The sequence below is a fragment of the Agrilus planipennis genome, unplaced genomic scaffold (genome assembly GCF_000699045.2).
Source record: "Agrilus planipennis isolate EAB-ADULT unplaced genomic scaffold, Apla_2.0 scaffold78, whole genome shotgun sequence".
Classification (NCBI taxonomy): Eukaryota; Metazoa; Arthropoda; class Insecta; order Coleoptera; family Buprestidae; genus Agrilus; species Agrilus planipennis.
Window position 1 is genome coordinate 645125 of NW_020438928.1, and position 18453 is coordinate 663577.

At 31.6% G+C, this 18453-nt stretch overlaps 1 protein-coding gene across 2 annotated transcripts in view; it reads left to right on the forward strand.

Moving 5' to 3' along the window:
* LOC108733709 (5'-AMP-activated protein kinase subunit gamma-2) overlaps nucleotides 1-18453 on the forward strand; it is a 146447-nt gene that overhangs the window by 102590 nt on the left and 25404 nt on the right. For both annotated transcript variants that reach the window (XM_025974119.1, XM_025974120.1), the window contains exon 7: nucleotides 7563-7696. In XM_025974119.1, coding sequence (XP_025829904.1) covers nucleotides 7563-7696 — 134 coding nt within the window. The remainder of the gene's footprint in view (nucleotides 1-7562; nucleotides 7697-18453) is intronic.

The following is an 18453-nucleotide window of genomic DNA, read 5'->3' on the forward strand; positions in this document are numbered from 1 at the left end:
GAATTATTGTAAATGGAAACAATTATTTTTCCATTTATGCCAAATGGTTTTGAATGGAATTTACAAATTTTCCATTGATTCCCATTGAAGTTTAATGGAAATTTGTTCTACGGGGAATTATTGTAAATGGAAACAATTATTTTTCCATTTATCCCAAATGGTTTTGAATGGAATTTACAAATTTTTCATTGATTCCCATTGAACTTGAATGGAAATTTTTCTTACGGAGCTCCTTGTTGTACAGTGATGCCGAATTCTCTTCCGCAGGTAGTTTTGGTTAAAATATAGATAGTCGAATTCCCTCCCGTGTACTAGCCGAGTTCCCTCCCGTTCATATCAACTCAACGATTACTTACCGATTTTATTTATTTATCGAAAATATATTTATAGTGCACTTCAGTACTTCAGTAAATTAAAGATAAAATAATTTCAGCAAGAAAACACATATCAGTTATGAAATGATTATTTATTTAATTTTAAAATGGTTTCCCACTACCTTAACAAATTCAATGTTTGGAAGATAAAACTCTAAAAATATTCGTAATTTATTAATATTAACATTGTGGCCGTAATTGTTTAGCAACAATATCAATAATATTAATTCAGTAACATAAATTTATTCATAGTAAAATGTACTCGCGGGCCGTAAAAATAATTTGGCGGGCCGCCAGTTGGACAGCCCTGCTATATTACACACCTAAATGGGAAAAGCACCGCGCATGCTATTTTTCGCCACCCCTTTTTCCATTAAGAGAAAACTTCTTGGGTAAGTTGTGTAGCAAACGTATTCGTCGAGAGAAAAGTTTCAAGTTCTACATTCGACAAAGTAGTAGAACTTTCTAAATCATTAAGTAAAATCGTGGCATATTTTTGCATTAATCAGAGAGGCTTGGGTTATGTGAAGTTGAATGTTTGCGGTTTGAAATTTTACAATATATCGATCGAGTTATGTTAATATTCAAAGTGGGCCAGCTTATGGGTCACAACTTTTAATCCGTAGCTCGTGGCTAAACCGAGGCCACCCGTTTTTAGGGTGTCAGGACTCTTTACACCTGAGACATTTTACCCTCTGAGACATTTCACATCCTGACTATGAATATATATATTTATTCAAGAAAGTCAAAATATTTAAGTATCTATGTATCTATGGTCTGATACATAATGTAGACATACATACATACTTAGGATCATCATCATCACTGAGAAGGTGTCCTACACTAACCTATCTCGCCTATTTTTTATTGACTTCCGTAGAGTTCTGTGTTCTCATATTCTTTTTAAAATCTCTTCATTTCTAACCTCTATCCATGATATACTCATCATTCTCCTGTAACACTACATTTCGAACGCTTCTAACCTTTTCTTTTCCACTACGCTCACCGTCGCATGTTTCGCACCAGTATAATCTTTTTCGAATTTCAAAATTAATCGTTCGTGAGCATAGAAGTGACTTCTTTTTATTTAAGGGGACTCGACCATGCTCTGTCCTCTACTTTATATCCCTACTACTTCTTCCGTCCTGACTTGTCTGACTTCCTAGATGCCTAAAATCAGCCACTTCTTCTAATCTTTCGTTGTCTATTTTTTGCATTCACTCATTCCCTACTTCTTCTCTTACATACCAGTATTTTTGTTAGGATCATAAGTGGGTAAAATGTCCTGCGTGTAATGTGTTCCGCTTTTAGGGGTCCTGTTGTGTTAAAGCTACCAGCTAAAAATATATTTAAATNACTTATACTAATAAGTATAATATACATAAATAGAAAGCGTGTATAAATCATAGTATATACATATTTAGTTTTATAAAACTAAAATTGAAAGAAAACACTAGTTAAACGTGTTTTTGTACGAGTATCGCAATTATTTATGCGTATTAAATAACATTTGTTTAAAATATATACGCTCATAAATTAAAATTCATTGGATTTGATCCAACAACGCTATTCGCTATTACTATTTTTGTTACTTGCCTGCCTGAGTTATCCATTAATTTTGAAATCACAAACTATTATGAAACATTTATGCTATGCTCGCACATGTTAACATACAGAATACAACGGTGAAAACCGCATTGAAATCCGTTAATTTGTTTTGATATACAGACAAAATTTTCTTTTCAATTATTTTGGGTGTCAGAAGACCGAAACTCAACATAGGGCAACTGTGCAATTTTTCACAAACCATTGCTTACAAATTTATCAATCCATCATCGCAAAATTTTTAATCTGAAACTTTCTGCATTACTGCTAATAAACTGGTTGTGAAAATAGTTGAATACTAACATTAATTTAACGAAATTAATGGCTGTAGAAGCACCTATAAAGTTCGACAACTTTAAGGCGATCAAGGCTCTGCACAGTTAAGAGCAAAATATTTGCCCAGTTTTTATGCATCACCAAAGAGAAATTACTTACGAAGTTGTATGCATATATACCGTATGCGAAATAGTGGACCTTGGTGTATCTTCATACAAATTCCGCTGTTCTTGTTGCCATTGATCAATATCAAGATCTGCACTTTCGCGTACGGTATATAGCTATTACATTGTACATAAGCCAGAAAATTGTTTTTTAATGTATTGAACTTAATACTGTTGTTCAGGTAATAATAGTAGATTTAAACTGTTTTTATGAGGTCCGTTATTAAGCTGACCAACAAAAATATTAAAAAAGAAAAAAGAAGTTAATTTTGTTGCTGAAGCTAATTATGAAATATTAATGTCCTAGCTTTACATTAGCCTGTTAAGAAAACTAGTCATCGACAGATAACCTTTCTTGGAATAAAACAAAATTTTAAAAGAATTTAGGTACCAATTTCTACTTTAGAAAGCGAATATAAAACCTTTCATGTAGTAACAGTTGTACCGTATTTATTTTCAATTTTGTTTAATTTTAATACAAAAATTTATTTCTCATAACTTGTGAAAAATTGGATTAATCCTTTTTTGAACAGATTGGCAGGATAAAAAGTTAAAAATTTAGGTAGTTTCTCATTAATATCTACGAATAAATCCTTAAATGTAGAAATAAATTCTAAAACATTTCTGAACCCTGTAGATGTAGGGCATTTAGGAAAAATTTGTGACATTTCCTTAACGTTCTATCCGAAACTCAATTAACGTCTTTACTCACTCTCTATATGGAGTCCTTTGGAGCGATAATCTTTTAACTCCTACAGCTTTGAAACCAACCGTTGCAGCTGAACATTCTTCATGGGGGAGGGGGGAAGCTTATCGTATATAACCCTCATACGGTATTCGGTTGCGAAGCTTTAGTGGCATCTACGAATAAAATACACTTACTTTTATTATGTGTATTGATATTGATTAAACTTTTCTTTCAATATTAGAACAAATGCTTATACTTAAAAGGATGACTTAATATTGATAATCAAAAACATACAAAACAATTTAAATTACTAAATTTTAATACGAGATCGAGTGAAATATATTTTTTCTCCCGCTATTTTGAAAACTGCCCTAAACTAACTAAATTTTTTTGAGAAAAGTGACTCCTCTCAATGGCATTTATTTACATGGGAAGATGACTGAATGTGTTTGTACGAATTTCTGTAAAGCATACCATATATTTTTCGAAAGGTGACAACCCTTTGCTTATTGCATGTTATAGAATATCCCTCTGTTCGGTTCTTAATTCTCCTCTACTATACACGCAGATAAATCTGTGGTGAACAAATCTTTGAAAGTAAACAACAAGAGATTATTGTCTTAAAGGATCCAAACGTTTGGTTCGACCAAACTCGGATAGGATAAAGTAAAATGGAATTTTAATCTAGGAAAGGATTTATATGTAGAGTTAGCGACAAGTAATTGTTTCAGCAAGTGTTTGTTTTCAGCTTTACTAAAATTAAATGAAATAAAATACATATAAGAGAAAAGTTTTCTAAACATTTAGAACATACATAAGTTCTATTAAATAAATTGATAAAGTACGTTGGGCTCAATTTCTTTTCCTTTTTCTGTTGATTTAGAAGTGCTAAAAGTTCATTACTTTCTCTGATTTGTACTAAATTGTTTGCTTTGAATTAAACCATAGCAGACAGGGTGACAATTTGCTATTTCTTAATGTCTTTAATGGTTATAGAACCGACGCCAACGTTTCGCCTGTTCTTGGGAGTTATCACTAACTAAAAGAATCTCCCTTGATAAAACCTTTCAACAAGAGACGAAACGTTGGTGTCGGTTCTATAACCAATTAAGATATTATCATCCACCATGTCAACAAATGGTGACGATACCTGTAATTATAATTCAAATAAAATTCAATAAAAAAAATATTTTCAAGCGGGTGGAGGTGGAGAATCGAAAGAGGGTGGTCACTTGAACAAAACCCGATAACCTAAGCTAACCTAACCTAACCCACCCTATTGATAAAGAAATTTAAATAATGTTTTATATAACTTTCTCAATATTTTTATGTATTTTTCCAATAGTTTTACCTTTGAATATTGTTTAAGAATGACTATATAAATATTTACATGCCTAGAAATGTATAAAAATTGGCATATTTATTAACTTTGAACCCCTATAACTTTTTATGGGGGTGAGACCGCCACGAAGTTTTTATGGTACAGTGGTGGGGGAGACCTCCTCCTTCGATCCCCTCATCAGCTTTGGGGCTTTCTTTCTTTTTAGACCTTTACCAAAGAAGGTACATGGGTGTATATTTGAAAACTAAAATAGTCCAATAAAGTGCGTTGGGTATAATAAAATTTTTGGAAGGTAATCCAGAGCGTTACGTTTTTTTTTATTACGTTCATAAGTAAACATATGTTTTGTGTATTCGCATTCGTGCTTTTATCATTATCGTTGATTATCTTTAGAGGTTTTAAAGACGTATACTGAGATATATATCGTATAGCGTATGTACATAAAACCATGAACTAGAATTATCTCATTTAGTAAGTGGTTTTATTCCGATCTGCTATGTGTGTCAGTGTTCAAAATGAATACAAGAGTGGTTCAGTTATTGGTCACACAAAAGTTTAGGAAGCGCACATACAGCGAAGGTTGTTATTCATTTTTTATCCATTTCGTTTTTAATTTAATAAGTGTTTGTTTTACGTCGATCTACGAGTACGGAAGTTTGAACGTACGTAGAATTTCCTTATCAAATAAAGATAAAATTTTGTTATTATTTTGTCGATGAATTTGTTTCCTAATATCGGAATATTTGAAGTTATAACTTCTTTTGTAATTGCATTTTTTTGCAATTTTCTGAAACAAATTGTTGATTGTTTTGATAAATAGAAAACTTTCGGCAATCCATTTTTGTTGAAGCATCAGAAACGCTTAATTCTTGTTTGAGTAATCAAAAGTTCAAGCTAGGGTAATAAATACAATTAATTACCAAGACACATTTTCTAAGACGTAATGTAATGTTCTATAGTTTAGCTTTTGTTTATATTCGACAAACGAGACTAAAAAGGCACGTGCAGACAACTGTTGTACAAGAATAATTTCATCGACTTGATCGAATCTTTTGTCACGAGTAAGATACGTTGTACTTTACCAAAAGGTGTCGAATTTTATTTAAAAGGAAGATATAAATAACGAATAATGAATTATTTAAAAGGGAAATGTTATTTTACCTCTGACAAAAGAGATGCGTGTCGTTTATGTACTTAAAAGCCTTGTCTGTCGGTCTGTGCTCAACAGCGTCGCAGCTCCATTACAGATGAACCGATTAAATTGTTTTTTTTTTTTCTTTATTGAAAGGTATCTGCGAAGTGGGTCGAAATCGTTTTTTATGGAATTCGATTTAATATAATGCTCTCGGCACTGTCTACTCTGGTTTTTTTTTTACATTTTTGTAAAGCATTTTCGATTGTTTCTTCTTCTTCCTTTTTCTTTAAAGAATCTGCATTTCCTCCTTTCCTATTTCCTCTAATATTAATTTCCTCTTATTTCGTTTTCTGTATTATATCTTGCATTAATTTCTGCCGTTTTAATTGGTAAGTCTGTCCATTTTGCCATGGTTTGTTTATACGAACTTATTGCTTAGCGTGTTCGAAGTTTCTTAATTGTACTTCCCAACTTTGCCTTCGTTCTTATAAGTTTTTTCTAATTCAATTCATACTTTTTACGCTCTAGTTTTCGTTCATAAAATTTCAACAATCTTCCTTTATTTCTAATAAGAAATATTTTCTGCTTTTCTTCAGTTATTATTTTCTGTTGTCTGTTTTGCTACTTCAGATTCCTAATTTACTGTGTAGGTTTTTAAAATTGTATATGAAAGAAAGAAAATACGGGGGTGCCGCCCTCGCTTTCTCCTCGGGTAGCAATTCACATCCGTGAGTGAATACCGTACTTTTTTCCCTTGGTTCGTAATATTACCACCTTTTTAAAACGGAATCTTCATCTCGTCAAGAAGTTAGTTTAAAATTAACTGTAAATTTTATCGAATAAAAAAACATAGTAATAAGAAACTGAGTTGTTAAAAACGTGATAAAAAGTGAATTGTCTCAGGCCTTTAGATAGAGTTTCGAGATCTGTAACTGCTGCTTTTTTACTATTTGCTTAATACAATATAGATTTATTATTTATAAGGTGAGTTTTATCAAATACAGATCTAGCATTTATCTATTAATCATATTTGATTTAAAATGTTTACAAGTTGATATTTAACTGCGTTTTCGATTTACAACGTGCATTCCTGATTATGAAGATGTGACACAATGATCGCAGAAAATATGGATTTTAGGTCTTTTCCCTATGCCATGTGACTTCTTCAGGTGAAAGAACATAATAAGCAAAGTACATATACAGGAATTTTCTTAATTACTTATGTATATATCATTTTTGTACAAAAAGTGTTTGCTGTCAATTGCTAATCATAAGAATAAGTGTATGTGACATCAACCTTATTTATATACGTGTACTACATTTGATTCTTGGATGTTGTTTTTGTTTTCTGCGTTTACCGAAAGCCCAAACAGGGTGCAAAACCTTTCCGATCGAATTGAACACTAAATCAGCGGAATTACAATCGCCGAATAGTTACGTCTCCACTTTCCCTATCGTAATTACCTGCGTATTATATTTTTTGCATGAAAATTTTTATTTCACCTTGGTAACCCTCAATTATCAATAAAAACATTCCGGAGCCATACATCTTGAGCTACCTTTTTATTGGGTTAGCAGTATTTTAAAATAATTCTGGACTCAAAAAGCCTTCTCATTCCTTACATACGTAAATCAGAAATTATGCTGGTTTTTAGCATTGTTACAAGGGCTTGAATTCTTCATGAAAATTGCAAATAAAATTGTAGACCGTTTTAAACTAATGACGAACTCATCGCTATAAAAAATTAGTTCACTTACATTTTTACAACCGGTTTTTATCCTTTTTAAGTACATTTTAGCGTTGTTAAATATTGGTCATCTTAACAAAGTTTAGGTACGTGTTAAAGCGTAACCAAAGTAGATTATTTATTAAACGGGAATATAAGCCTCATTCCCTGTTGTTTTTTTTTTATTTTTCAAAGGATGATCTGGTAGCCAAAGTAAAGGAGGCAATTAATTAGTTTTTTTTTTTTTACAGGAGCACATCTTCGAAGAACGACATTAGACCCTGACAGGCGTAGGCAATCTATTGGTACCCTATTACCACATAGAGCTTCCGATGCTTTTCTAGATCCCCATCATGCCGCCATTTTGTTCAGAGATTCGCGAGGGGTGAGTTGATTTATTTTTTTCTTTTTTTTGTTATTTTGTGGTACATAAAAATTACCAGCCGTTTTATTTATGAACACATATCTAAAATTTAAGGGAAAAAGGGACGCTTTGTGGTGAGTCCTCAGTTTTTGATTCGACACGCTTTAAATTATAGCCTTCAATAAGTAAATGTTCGAATTAGCAAATTAACAAGATACTTTTTCATTTAATAAATAAAGATGTTCGTATAAGTACGATTTAATCAAAAATAAAATAGTGTTAACATTTTAATAATTAATTAATTAATGCCAAGTATCTTTCTATCTTAAAGCTTAAAGTTAAAGTTAAAATAATTTTACGAAGTGAAAAGTATCCATTTTAAATGTGGTAATCTTGAAATTTGGAACTAATCATTTAAAATCTTACGTAATAATATCTTTTTTAAATTGCAGTTATATATTGCCATTGTATTATTTTTCCACAAAGTTTGAGAGCTATCAATATTCTTACGATTTGAAATACATATAAATATCTTATAAATACCTTTAAAAAGGTTTCAATGAATATTTTCAAAATCTTAGTTGAGATTAAAAAACTATTAAAAGACGGATACTGTTCAATATGTTGTTGTTTTTTCGTATATCGAACGAAAATAACGGAACTTTTTTCTATTTCGCTTTGTTCTTTTCTTGATAATTGCTAACTGATTTAGATAATTAAAACCTGTAGGTAGAGATGAAATCTTCGTGCCAAGTTTCAAAATTCTAAATCGACAGAAAGTACCCTAATAGATTTTGATGTGTCAGTCAATCAGTAAGCCATTACTTATATGAAAATACATACCTCTAGAAATTCCTGCTAAAAAGAGTCCTGATGGACATACAGGCAAACAATAATGTAATGCTACAACGTTATAAAGTTATGTTTATTCATTTCGAAGTACGAAACCCTAAAAGTCCAAGTCAAATATTACGTAAACTTAATTTCATTATTTTCTACATATAACGTGGTGTTACTCATTCAATTACCCTGTCCCAAGTAAATGCGGTTTGAATGTACGAAAGAGGGGAGTTATTACCGCCAGATTGGTCATTCAAAATGAGTGTCAATCTTCAGTTTCAAGATTTTGTAAAAGGGTCAGTTTTTATCCTTTATCACATTTATGCAAAAAACAATGCCGTTCCTGAATAACTTGATGATAACAAAGCTTGAATCAGTATTGTTCTTTAAATTAAAAAATTAAAATTTTTTAAAATGTTTGCCGGCTTGCCCAGTATAAACTTTAGGACAAGACCCACAATAAGTTGGCTTATAAACCGCTGACTGTTTTTCTTTATTTATTTTACCTTTGTTATTTCCAACGAATTATTATTTTGTAAGCCATTAAGGTCAATATAACAATTTTTTTTTCATTCTTAACAAATTTTGGCCTGTAGATCTTCATCGCCATTTGTCGATAATCTATTGAATAAACATTGCTTTGGAAAATATAGAGGAAATCAGAATTTTCATAATTNCCATATATCACACAAATTTCTAAATTTATCATCAACCAAGAAGCAAGGATTCCTCCATTATCTTCATTTAAAAAGGACATTGATTTTGAGGTGATAATAGTTTTTAATATGATGCAATAAAATTTGAAATAATTATTGCTTAGTTTTGAGACTTAATTTCTAAAAAAAATGTGTAACATGTTCAGATATTTATTTAACAATTAAAACTTGTTTACTCACAACGTATATAGGAACTGGAATAACAAAACTAATACCGTAGGATAAATTAGGACAACGCTTTAGGTCCTTGAGAAATCAGAGTTCTAACAAACGCTCCCTAACAAGCCCTTTCGAAGGATTTTTTTGTGATGAAAAGCAGGGTATAGGTAAATCGTACCGGACCTTATCCTTCGACCGTTTATTTATGTCATCCAATTCAAAGCATCACTTACCTAGTAAGTAATAAAAAACCATTTTTCAAAAACGATTTTACTCCAACTTTTAAATGGACTTAAGTAGGACTCTCCATAACACTCAGTACTTCTATCAAGCTTTATAATGACTAATACTGGAGACAATTATGAATTGTTCTGGAATCGGGAGCGTCTAAATCCACAAGGGAAATTTTGTTTCCGCAGAAATTATAATCAATACATAGTTATTGCTGTTCATATAATGTAATGTTTACCAACTACAAATATACAAAGTATGTACAGGTCGACGCGAATAAAAATTGCTTAAAAAACTTTTAGGGAAAGAGCGAATATAAAGATGGGAGACGAAAAATTAGGAGTGGCTGATTTTAGGGATCTAGGAAGTCAGATAAGTCAGGACGGAAGGAGTAGTAGAGATATAAAACAGAGGATAGTGCAGGGTTGAGTCGCCTTCAATAAAAAGAAGTAACTTCTATGCTCGCGAAAAATGTATCAGAAAGAATAGGAGAACAGAGGACTGTATGGAAGTCAATAAGAAATAGGCGAGATAGGTTAATAGGACACCTTCTCGGGCATGAAGGGCTAGTCAGAGACATATTAGAGGCAGAAACGGAAATTAGGAGGGGTGGAGGTAGACCTAGATTAGATTACTGTTGGCAAATAGTTAAGGATGTGGGATGTTCTAGTTTTAAGGAAATGCGAAGTTTAACTCAGGATAGGAAAGAGTGGAGGTGCGTGTCTAACCAGTCTTATGATGATGAGAAGACCACTTAAAAAATAAGCCTTAATTTTGTCACACATTTATTAAGGAGTCAATATTTTCACATAATCTTAATTATTATTCACCTTACGAAGCCTCGCGTGCCTTGTACGTTGTGTACATAATTCTCTAAGTAATAAATGTACAATGTGTGTACACTTTCAAGTAAGTGCTTATATCTGTAAAAGTTATTTACCGTATTTATTATTATTATTATCATCATCCTGATGTTTTTCCAATTGTTTTGTGCGCTTTTTGTTTACTCGAGGATGAGTCATTGTTTCATTTTTGAGCAGTTGTATAAATGGTTCGTTATCGGCGGTATGTTGTTATCTAAACTACTAGTAAGTAGGTCATCTCACAAGAAAAATAATTTACAATCTGTCGATAATGATCAAAATGACACTTTCGTACACTTTAATTTGGGAATGTGGCAATAGTTAACTGACCTCTCTATTAGTGAAGACCTAATTACAGCCTATTTCGTGCAATAAATACTCAGTCTGTGTTCGTAACAAAAGGTCGGATTAAACATGTATTTCAAAAAATTGTTTCGATACTAAGTACGTATATGTAACGATGGAATAAAAATTTACATGTAAGGTCGATACCTTCTTACTCATTTATAATTTCCATGGAATTGCTACAACGAGTAAGAAATGCTTCGAAAATGTCATTACTTCAATCAGGTTTTATAATTTTTTTTTGATGTAATTTTGTTTAAAAAATGAAGATTCGCTTCTTTTTTTTATTAAAATTCAAAATGTTCTGATGCAGAATTAATTTGATATTAATGTAAGAAGGAAATATCATAATATTTTTTTGTACAATATATGGATTCAACAACTGGCGGTAAACTGACGGGCAAATTTTATAGTAGAAGCTTTTTGATACTTTTTTTATAGACATATATACGTTTATTCTGACAGCCTTCAACCTAAAACATTTTAAAAAATCAAGACCTTTGTATTACGGTACCTTTATCCTCCAAAGTGTGAGTTATAAAAAGGAAGAAATTGAAAATAGTTAACTATTCAATTTGAGAAGAATTTAAAACAGTGTTGTAGTTTTTCTACATCTATCCCAATTTATAAGTTTATTGTTGTTGGTACTATAATAAAGCGTTACCAGTAACATCGGAATTCTGTATTTTCGATTAGGCAATTGTTAATTTTACAGTTGAATATGTATTCTTAAATTGGCTGTTTAATAAATTCATTAATTTAATTACTAACTTTAATCTTATACTGACAGTTTCTCTAAAAAATGGAAATTTTATAACATGCTGCAGTTACTAATTCCTAAATTAATTGTGATTCACATAAATGGTGTAATTATTTTAAGTAATTGCTGGTTAATAAAACAAATCAATTGATGACCGAATTGTGGATACTTTCCATATCACTTCATCATCATAAGGTCGTCAGTCCTAAGACTGGCTGGTCACCCAACTCCACTCATTCCTATGCTGAGCTAATTTTTGCATTTCTCTAAAACTACAACCCACATCCCTAATATTTGCGAACAGTAATCTAATCGAAGTCTACCTCTACTCCTTTTAACTCCCGTCTCTGCCTCCTATTCCTTCTAATACATCTTCATTTCTAGCCTTTTTTATCTACAGTATCATAATCATTCGCTTGCAAGACCACTTTTCTAACGCTTCTACCTTTTCTTTTCCGTCGCGCCTACTGTAACAATCTTTTCCGAATTAATTAATCGTTCATGAGTAAAAAAGTGACTTCTTTTTATTAAAGGCCACACGACCCTGCGCTATCCTCTGCTATATATCACTACTACTCCTTCCGTCATGACTTATCTGAGATACCTAAAATCGGCTACTTCTAATCTTTCGTCTCCTATCAATATATTCGCTCTTTCCCTACTTTTTTTTCCCTTGCATACCAGTATTTTTGTTAATATCGCTTCCATTTTATTTAATGCTATATCTATTTTCTCCTTGCTAGATGCTAATACTGCTTATCTAGGCATACTAATCGACTAGTAAATTTATACAATTATCAAAAAATAAGTCACAATCCGTTTTATAAACTGAACCCAAAGTGTAGACTTAGTAAGAGATCTTTAAACAGTATTTAATAGTCTTTTATTATTTTTATTTTTGCTTAGCTAAATGCCTGCACTTTTTCTTTTAAGAAGTACTTAAAATTAGATTAAAATGATTTCCAGAAATACATCGGTTTTTTAATTGTGTTATTTCATTTCGGAATCTTTTTGTGGTTGACGTTTACGTCAATGAATTAATTTGTATCCACTATCTAATATATTTGGATTACAAATTGCGTGACAGTGTCGTTTATAACCCATTGAAACATATCGATGTACATATCTCCAGTTAATCTCAAGTTTATCTCTGTTTACTCAATATCTATTCTCCGAGTTTGCTTAGCGACATTGTGTCTATTAGACGGCCATAATAAAGTAAGTCTAGAGTAAATATTAGCTGAGACGTTCTAGATGGAACATTTTCGCATATTCGGCGCAGTTTAGTTTTGCTAAAATACATCTGCTGTTATTACATATTCAGTACCGCCTACTGAAAGTGAAGATGAATAAATTCAATTTTTGTCGAGTGTACATCCTGTTAGAATCCCTAAAATTCCAGGGATTTATTTTTACATTGCGGAATTTAGTGTATTTATTCAGAAAAAACAGAATTTACTGGGAATTAATGGGATTTATCGTGGAATTATAAGGTTTATTTTGATTTGGTTTGGAATTACCCACTGCACATAAATTTTTACGTAAGCGCATAGCGTTTAGAAAAAAAAATAAGTAAATAGTAAATTTAGCAACTCAATAAAAATTTATGAAATTAGTTTTATTTATATCTTAAAATTTCTAAAAGTTAATTAATACGTCATGTTTTTCAATTGCTAAATCAAAACTGGAGACACTTTCCGATTGTGCTTGAGCTACTGAGCTATGACCTGGAATGAAAGTTTGTGAATGAGGTATTCAATTTTGATAACGTTTTTCTCTTTTTTTTGTTATAATATGAAGAAATAAAGTTAACAACTAATTTTCCAAATTATAGAAAAACGCGTTTAAGTTTTCCTTTTCTTTGAAAATGTGTAACTAAAAATAGTGTTAGGCATGTTCCCACAAGGTTACTTGTTAAACGTTCCTTTTTCAAAACTGAATATATATAATTTAAATTGTAACTTTGTCAAGGTCCTTCTTTTTCATTTTGATTTCACTGCAAATGAAATTTCGGTCGGACTATTTCACAAAGGATATGCCAAAAGTTGTCCTGTATGTATGTATTTCATGTATTTGTGAATACCGGCTGCGAAAGTTCAAACACGTACAATCAAATCCTTTTTCATATTCCGTACAGAAAATGGGGAAGTTTATATAGGTTTCCTGTTTTATGGTTAAAATTTAGAAGAGAAAAATCAGTCTGCCATGCAAATAACTAAACACACGAGTAATTCCTTATAACCTTACACATTAAATAAATTTATAAATTTAAATTAAACAATTAATTGCTTATTTTTGATGTAGGTAGTTAAGGTTAAAAATAATATTATGAACTGTAAACGATTTTAGAATTATTTTAGTGACAGTGAGTTACAAGCAGATAAAAAAGCAAAGTAAAAAAGTCACAATACGTAAAGACAGTGTAATGCTGTCCGGTCAGGGCTAAATATACCCTCGGAACAGAATTGGACAGGGATGTTTGGGAAACTTGCGCTTATTTGACGTAAATTCCTTGAAAGATAAAAAAAAATTGTTTTACTGATTTTTGTTAGATTTTTTTTGCGTAAAACGTTTTATTTTTATTCATTGCGTTTTTCTGTAGACAGGTACTTACAAAATATATAATTGCATATATTTTGATTTATTTCTTCACGTATATTGAAAACAATTTCCAAATTTTAGCACGAAAACTTTTTTAATCTTTTGTGATCGTACCCGTATAAGTGACAATGTAGAATATAAATAACTGATCTACTTAATTACCTGCATGAAGCCGTTTATCCAAAATGTTGTAATATATACAATATCGGGCAGTATAAGTCTAATGTGTAAATGTTTAAAATTGCAAATAAATGCACGGTTCGTTGACGTTTTTATTAAAAAAAAAATGATGCGATAATCTATAAGGTCAAAAAGCCATATGCTATTTATATTATCATTCCAGCCGTTCGTTGCACTTTCGAAGGCGTTTAAAACATCTTACAAATTGTTAAATTTCGATGAAAAATTAAAATATTTTCAATTAGTATAATATAGGTACACAAAAATATGGTTAATTTGGTGTTTCCATATTGAATTATTGTTTTTTTATTTTGTTGTTCGTTTTGTTAAAGTGCCTAATAACATTTTTATTTTTGTTGTCCCCATTTATAAGAGAAAGTAGTTTTATCCCTCTTTTGAAACATTCACAAAACAACAGTAGGCACATGTAAATGAAAATTGTCTATTTTATTCGTCGTTTGCTATTTTATAACAACTTCTTCACGATTGTTTTTTGCCGAAACTTTATAGTTATCATCGAACGAACGGTCGTTCTATAAGCAATTTCTTACGCTTTTTCGGCTGACGCAAGCCATTTTTCTTTATATACATCTTCGTTCTCGAAATATGAGCATTTTAAAAGTTTGCAATTGGGGCTTTGAGAAATTTTTTACTTACAATTTTCCCGGAGAGCAGCAACGTCGAAAACAAGAAACCGTGCGCGTACCACGCTAGTTTGAAAATGTAATTTGAGCAAAGATTTTTTCTTATGGTCTAATCGTTTTATTTAATTAATTATTTTAAAACTTATTGTCTGTGATTAGCTGCTACCCCCGTAGAATATATCTAATTATCTCTAGATAGGGAACCTAGGCTATAGACGAATTTTAAAAAAGGAATAAACATTTAATGTAGCTGAAGTGATAAAAACGTGTTAGTTGACATTCTGGTTCTTCCGAAGAACTGAATAAAATAACCGTTAACGGTACAATTTTCTAAAATACATGGAACAAGTTTCAATCCAAATAGGCTTTCCGGATTTTAACCTCAACTACGACCCGTAAGTGTAATATCTTCCAAGACAAAGACACCAAGCGATGAAATTTCAGTTTGTTTTAACAATCTGGCAATCAATTTAGTATAAGAAATATAGGTATTTCCTCAACACGAAACAATATCATAAATTTTACGATTATTATATGTTTTACTTCATGTTTCTCGTATAGGACTAATAGTTATATCGCATGATCAACATAAGGTCGTCAGTCCTAAGGCTGGTTTGACACGCACTTCCATTCTGAGCTAATCTTCGCATTTCCCTAAAACTAGAACATCCCACATTCTTCACTATTTTCGAACAGTAATCTAACCTAGGTCTACCTCTACCCCTCCTAACTCCTGTTTCAGCCTCTAATATGTCTCTGAGTAGACCTTTATGCCTGAGAAAGTGTCCTGTCTCGCCTATTTTTTTTTTAGCTTTCTCCTTTTCTTTCTAGTACCTCTTTATTTCTAACCTTCTCTATCCATGCTATCCTCATCATTCGCTGGTAACTACATTTCGAACGCTTCTAACCTTTTCTTTTCCGTCTTGCCCACCGTCCATGTTTCTCACCTGTACAGCGCCGCGCTCCAAGCATGCACCTTTAACAGTCTTTTTCAAATTTTTGAGCTATCCTCTGCTTTATATCCCCACTACTCCTTCGGTCCTGACTTATCTGACTTCCTAGATACCTAAATCAGCCACATGTTCTAATTTTTCGTCTCTTATCTTTATATTCGCTTTTTCCGTACTTTTTCTTCTCTTGCATACCAGTATTTTTGTTTTACTTCATACAATACTGTTTTGTCAATAACGCTTCCATTTTATTTAAAGCTATCTCTAACTCTCTACCACCTGCAAATCTAATTATACTAATCTTTTGCCCCTATGTCTATCCCTACAGTTGTACTGTTTTTTAATGATTTTGATCAGTGACCATGTGCATTTTTGTCTGACTCCCTTCTTAATATTTACTTTTCTACGTTGCTGCTCAAGCTCTATAAATGCCTGTTGCTCTTTGTACAAACTAGGTATCACTCTTGTATCTCTGTAACTCATCCCTAAATTTTTAGGTAAATTTAACATCTTATCCCACTTAACATTGTCAAAGCTTTTTCTAAATCTACAAATTCTACGTACGCAGTCTTTCATTTTTTTATTGACATTTATGTGAAACAATGTGCAAACGAAAACTGAAACTTACATTTTGTTACTAAAAAATATTGTCAACCATTTTAAGCAATCGCAAGAAGGTGTATTGTAAATCAGTCATACTTAATATTAATTTAACGGATAGAATGTTATATGTTAGTTACTTTAATCTGTATAAAAAACGGATATCAAGCTGCCTACGCAATAATTTTATCGTAAATGGTGGATAATATTTATTTGTGTCCTTTGGCTACTACTCATATATTTATTTCAACAGCGGAAACGGTAAAGTGTGAGTTTAAGAATCGTCAATAAAAAAGTCTACCAATTGGCGACTATGTGGTTCTGAAACGTTTATTATTGATTTAAGGTAGCGCCGAATATACATTTGGCTTGGAAAAGAATGACGTGATATATATATATATATATAAACAGCTATTTCATTCAAAAATTAGATCTAAAGTAAAATATTTTGTTATTTGAAAAATAACTTTTTTCAAATTGAGTGTAGATTTTCGGAGCGCCAACGCCACCTTTTGTTATGAAGTGAGAAGAAATAGTCGGTCAGGAACTTAATCGATTCGGAATTCTGGTGATTTTAGTTCAGAGTTTTCACGTTAGATTTCCCAGCGGGTTAGGTTTTCCTGCCGTGCCAGAGCATTTTCCCACACCTTGGCTGTGACATCGAACCGTGACGAGGTCTATTTATAAATTGACGACCCTCTAATTGAACTTTTGATTCGTTTCCTCTATGTAAATTAATTAATGCAATAGAGATTCACTCGCTGGTTTTGTGGTTCTCGGGTAATGGGTCTGTTTGCCTCGGAGGTTTTATTGTTTATCTAGAATGAAGGGAATACCTCTACATATTTAAACCGTTACTACCATCTTACTTTAATGAGATGATTATATAATTTATTTGTTTAAATAATGGACACCTCTCTCGCCTATCCGTTACCTCACGTCACTTAATAATTCCATACAGAATTAATAATTATTCCTTTTTTGCTATGATCTTCCTTAGTGTTAAGCGTTTCTGTTAAGGTTCCTTTGGTATTTCGATTTTCCGCACCCTAAAAAAAACGCCAACATCATGGATTTATGTTCTGTAACATTCATTAGAGCATTAGGTCTTCTTTTAAGTTTTAATCATCAGGATCAGGATTTTATTTCTAGTCCGTAGCCTTCTTCTACACATCTAGCAACACCAAGAGAGCAGGGATTATATTTTTAAACTACTGGAGATAATAAATTTTATTAGAGTAAAGCTGTATATGAATTTTCTCGTTTCAATATCGGAAATGAATTTTAAAAATCTTAAAAATATAAAAAACATTTTTTTTCCTTCAAGGTTCTTTTGTCGCTTTCCTTTTTGAATATTGGTAAAGAATTTTAAAAGTATAAAGAAACATTTTTTCCTTCAACGTTCTTTTTTTGGCTTTCCCACATTAAGAATAATGAATTCTCTGTAATTTCGAGATCAAAATAGAATTTTGTAATTGTCTAGGGTCATGGTGATGAGTCCCTATGTTATCCAAACTTTTCATAAACTATATTTGGAGGTATTTTTTCGCGTATAATCAAGATTTTGCAATAAAAAATACGGATTTCTATTTAATAAAACAAAATTGATTATCATTGGTCCTCACTCAGGATCTCGAATCGAGTGCCGGACTGCAGAATCAGATGTCTCCTTAGAACTCGACAAGTTTTGTGGAGGTCATTTTGCAATTTGAACTTCCTTTGCGAAATTGACACATTGACATGGGATAGCCGCTGTGTGTATATATTTTTTATATGAGTTCAGTTTCAAAGGAAATCAGTTATTCTACTACCCCCATAGGAATGCAAAATTTTTTCTACGTAAATAAGTTTTAGAATGAAGTTTTCTAAAGTAAAAGCATACATCTTAT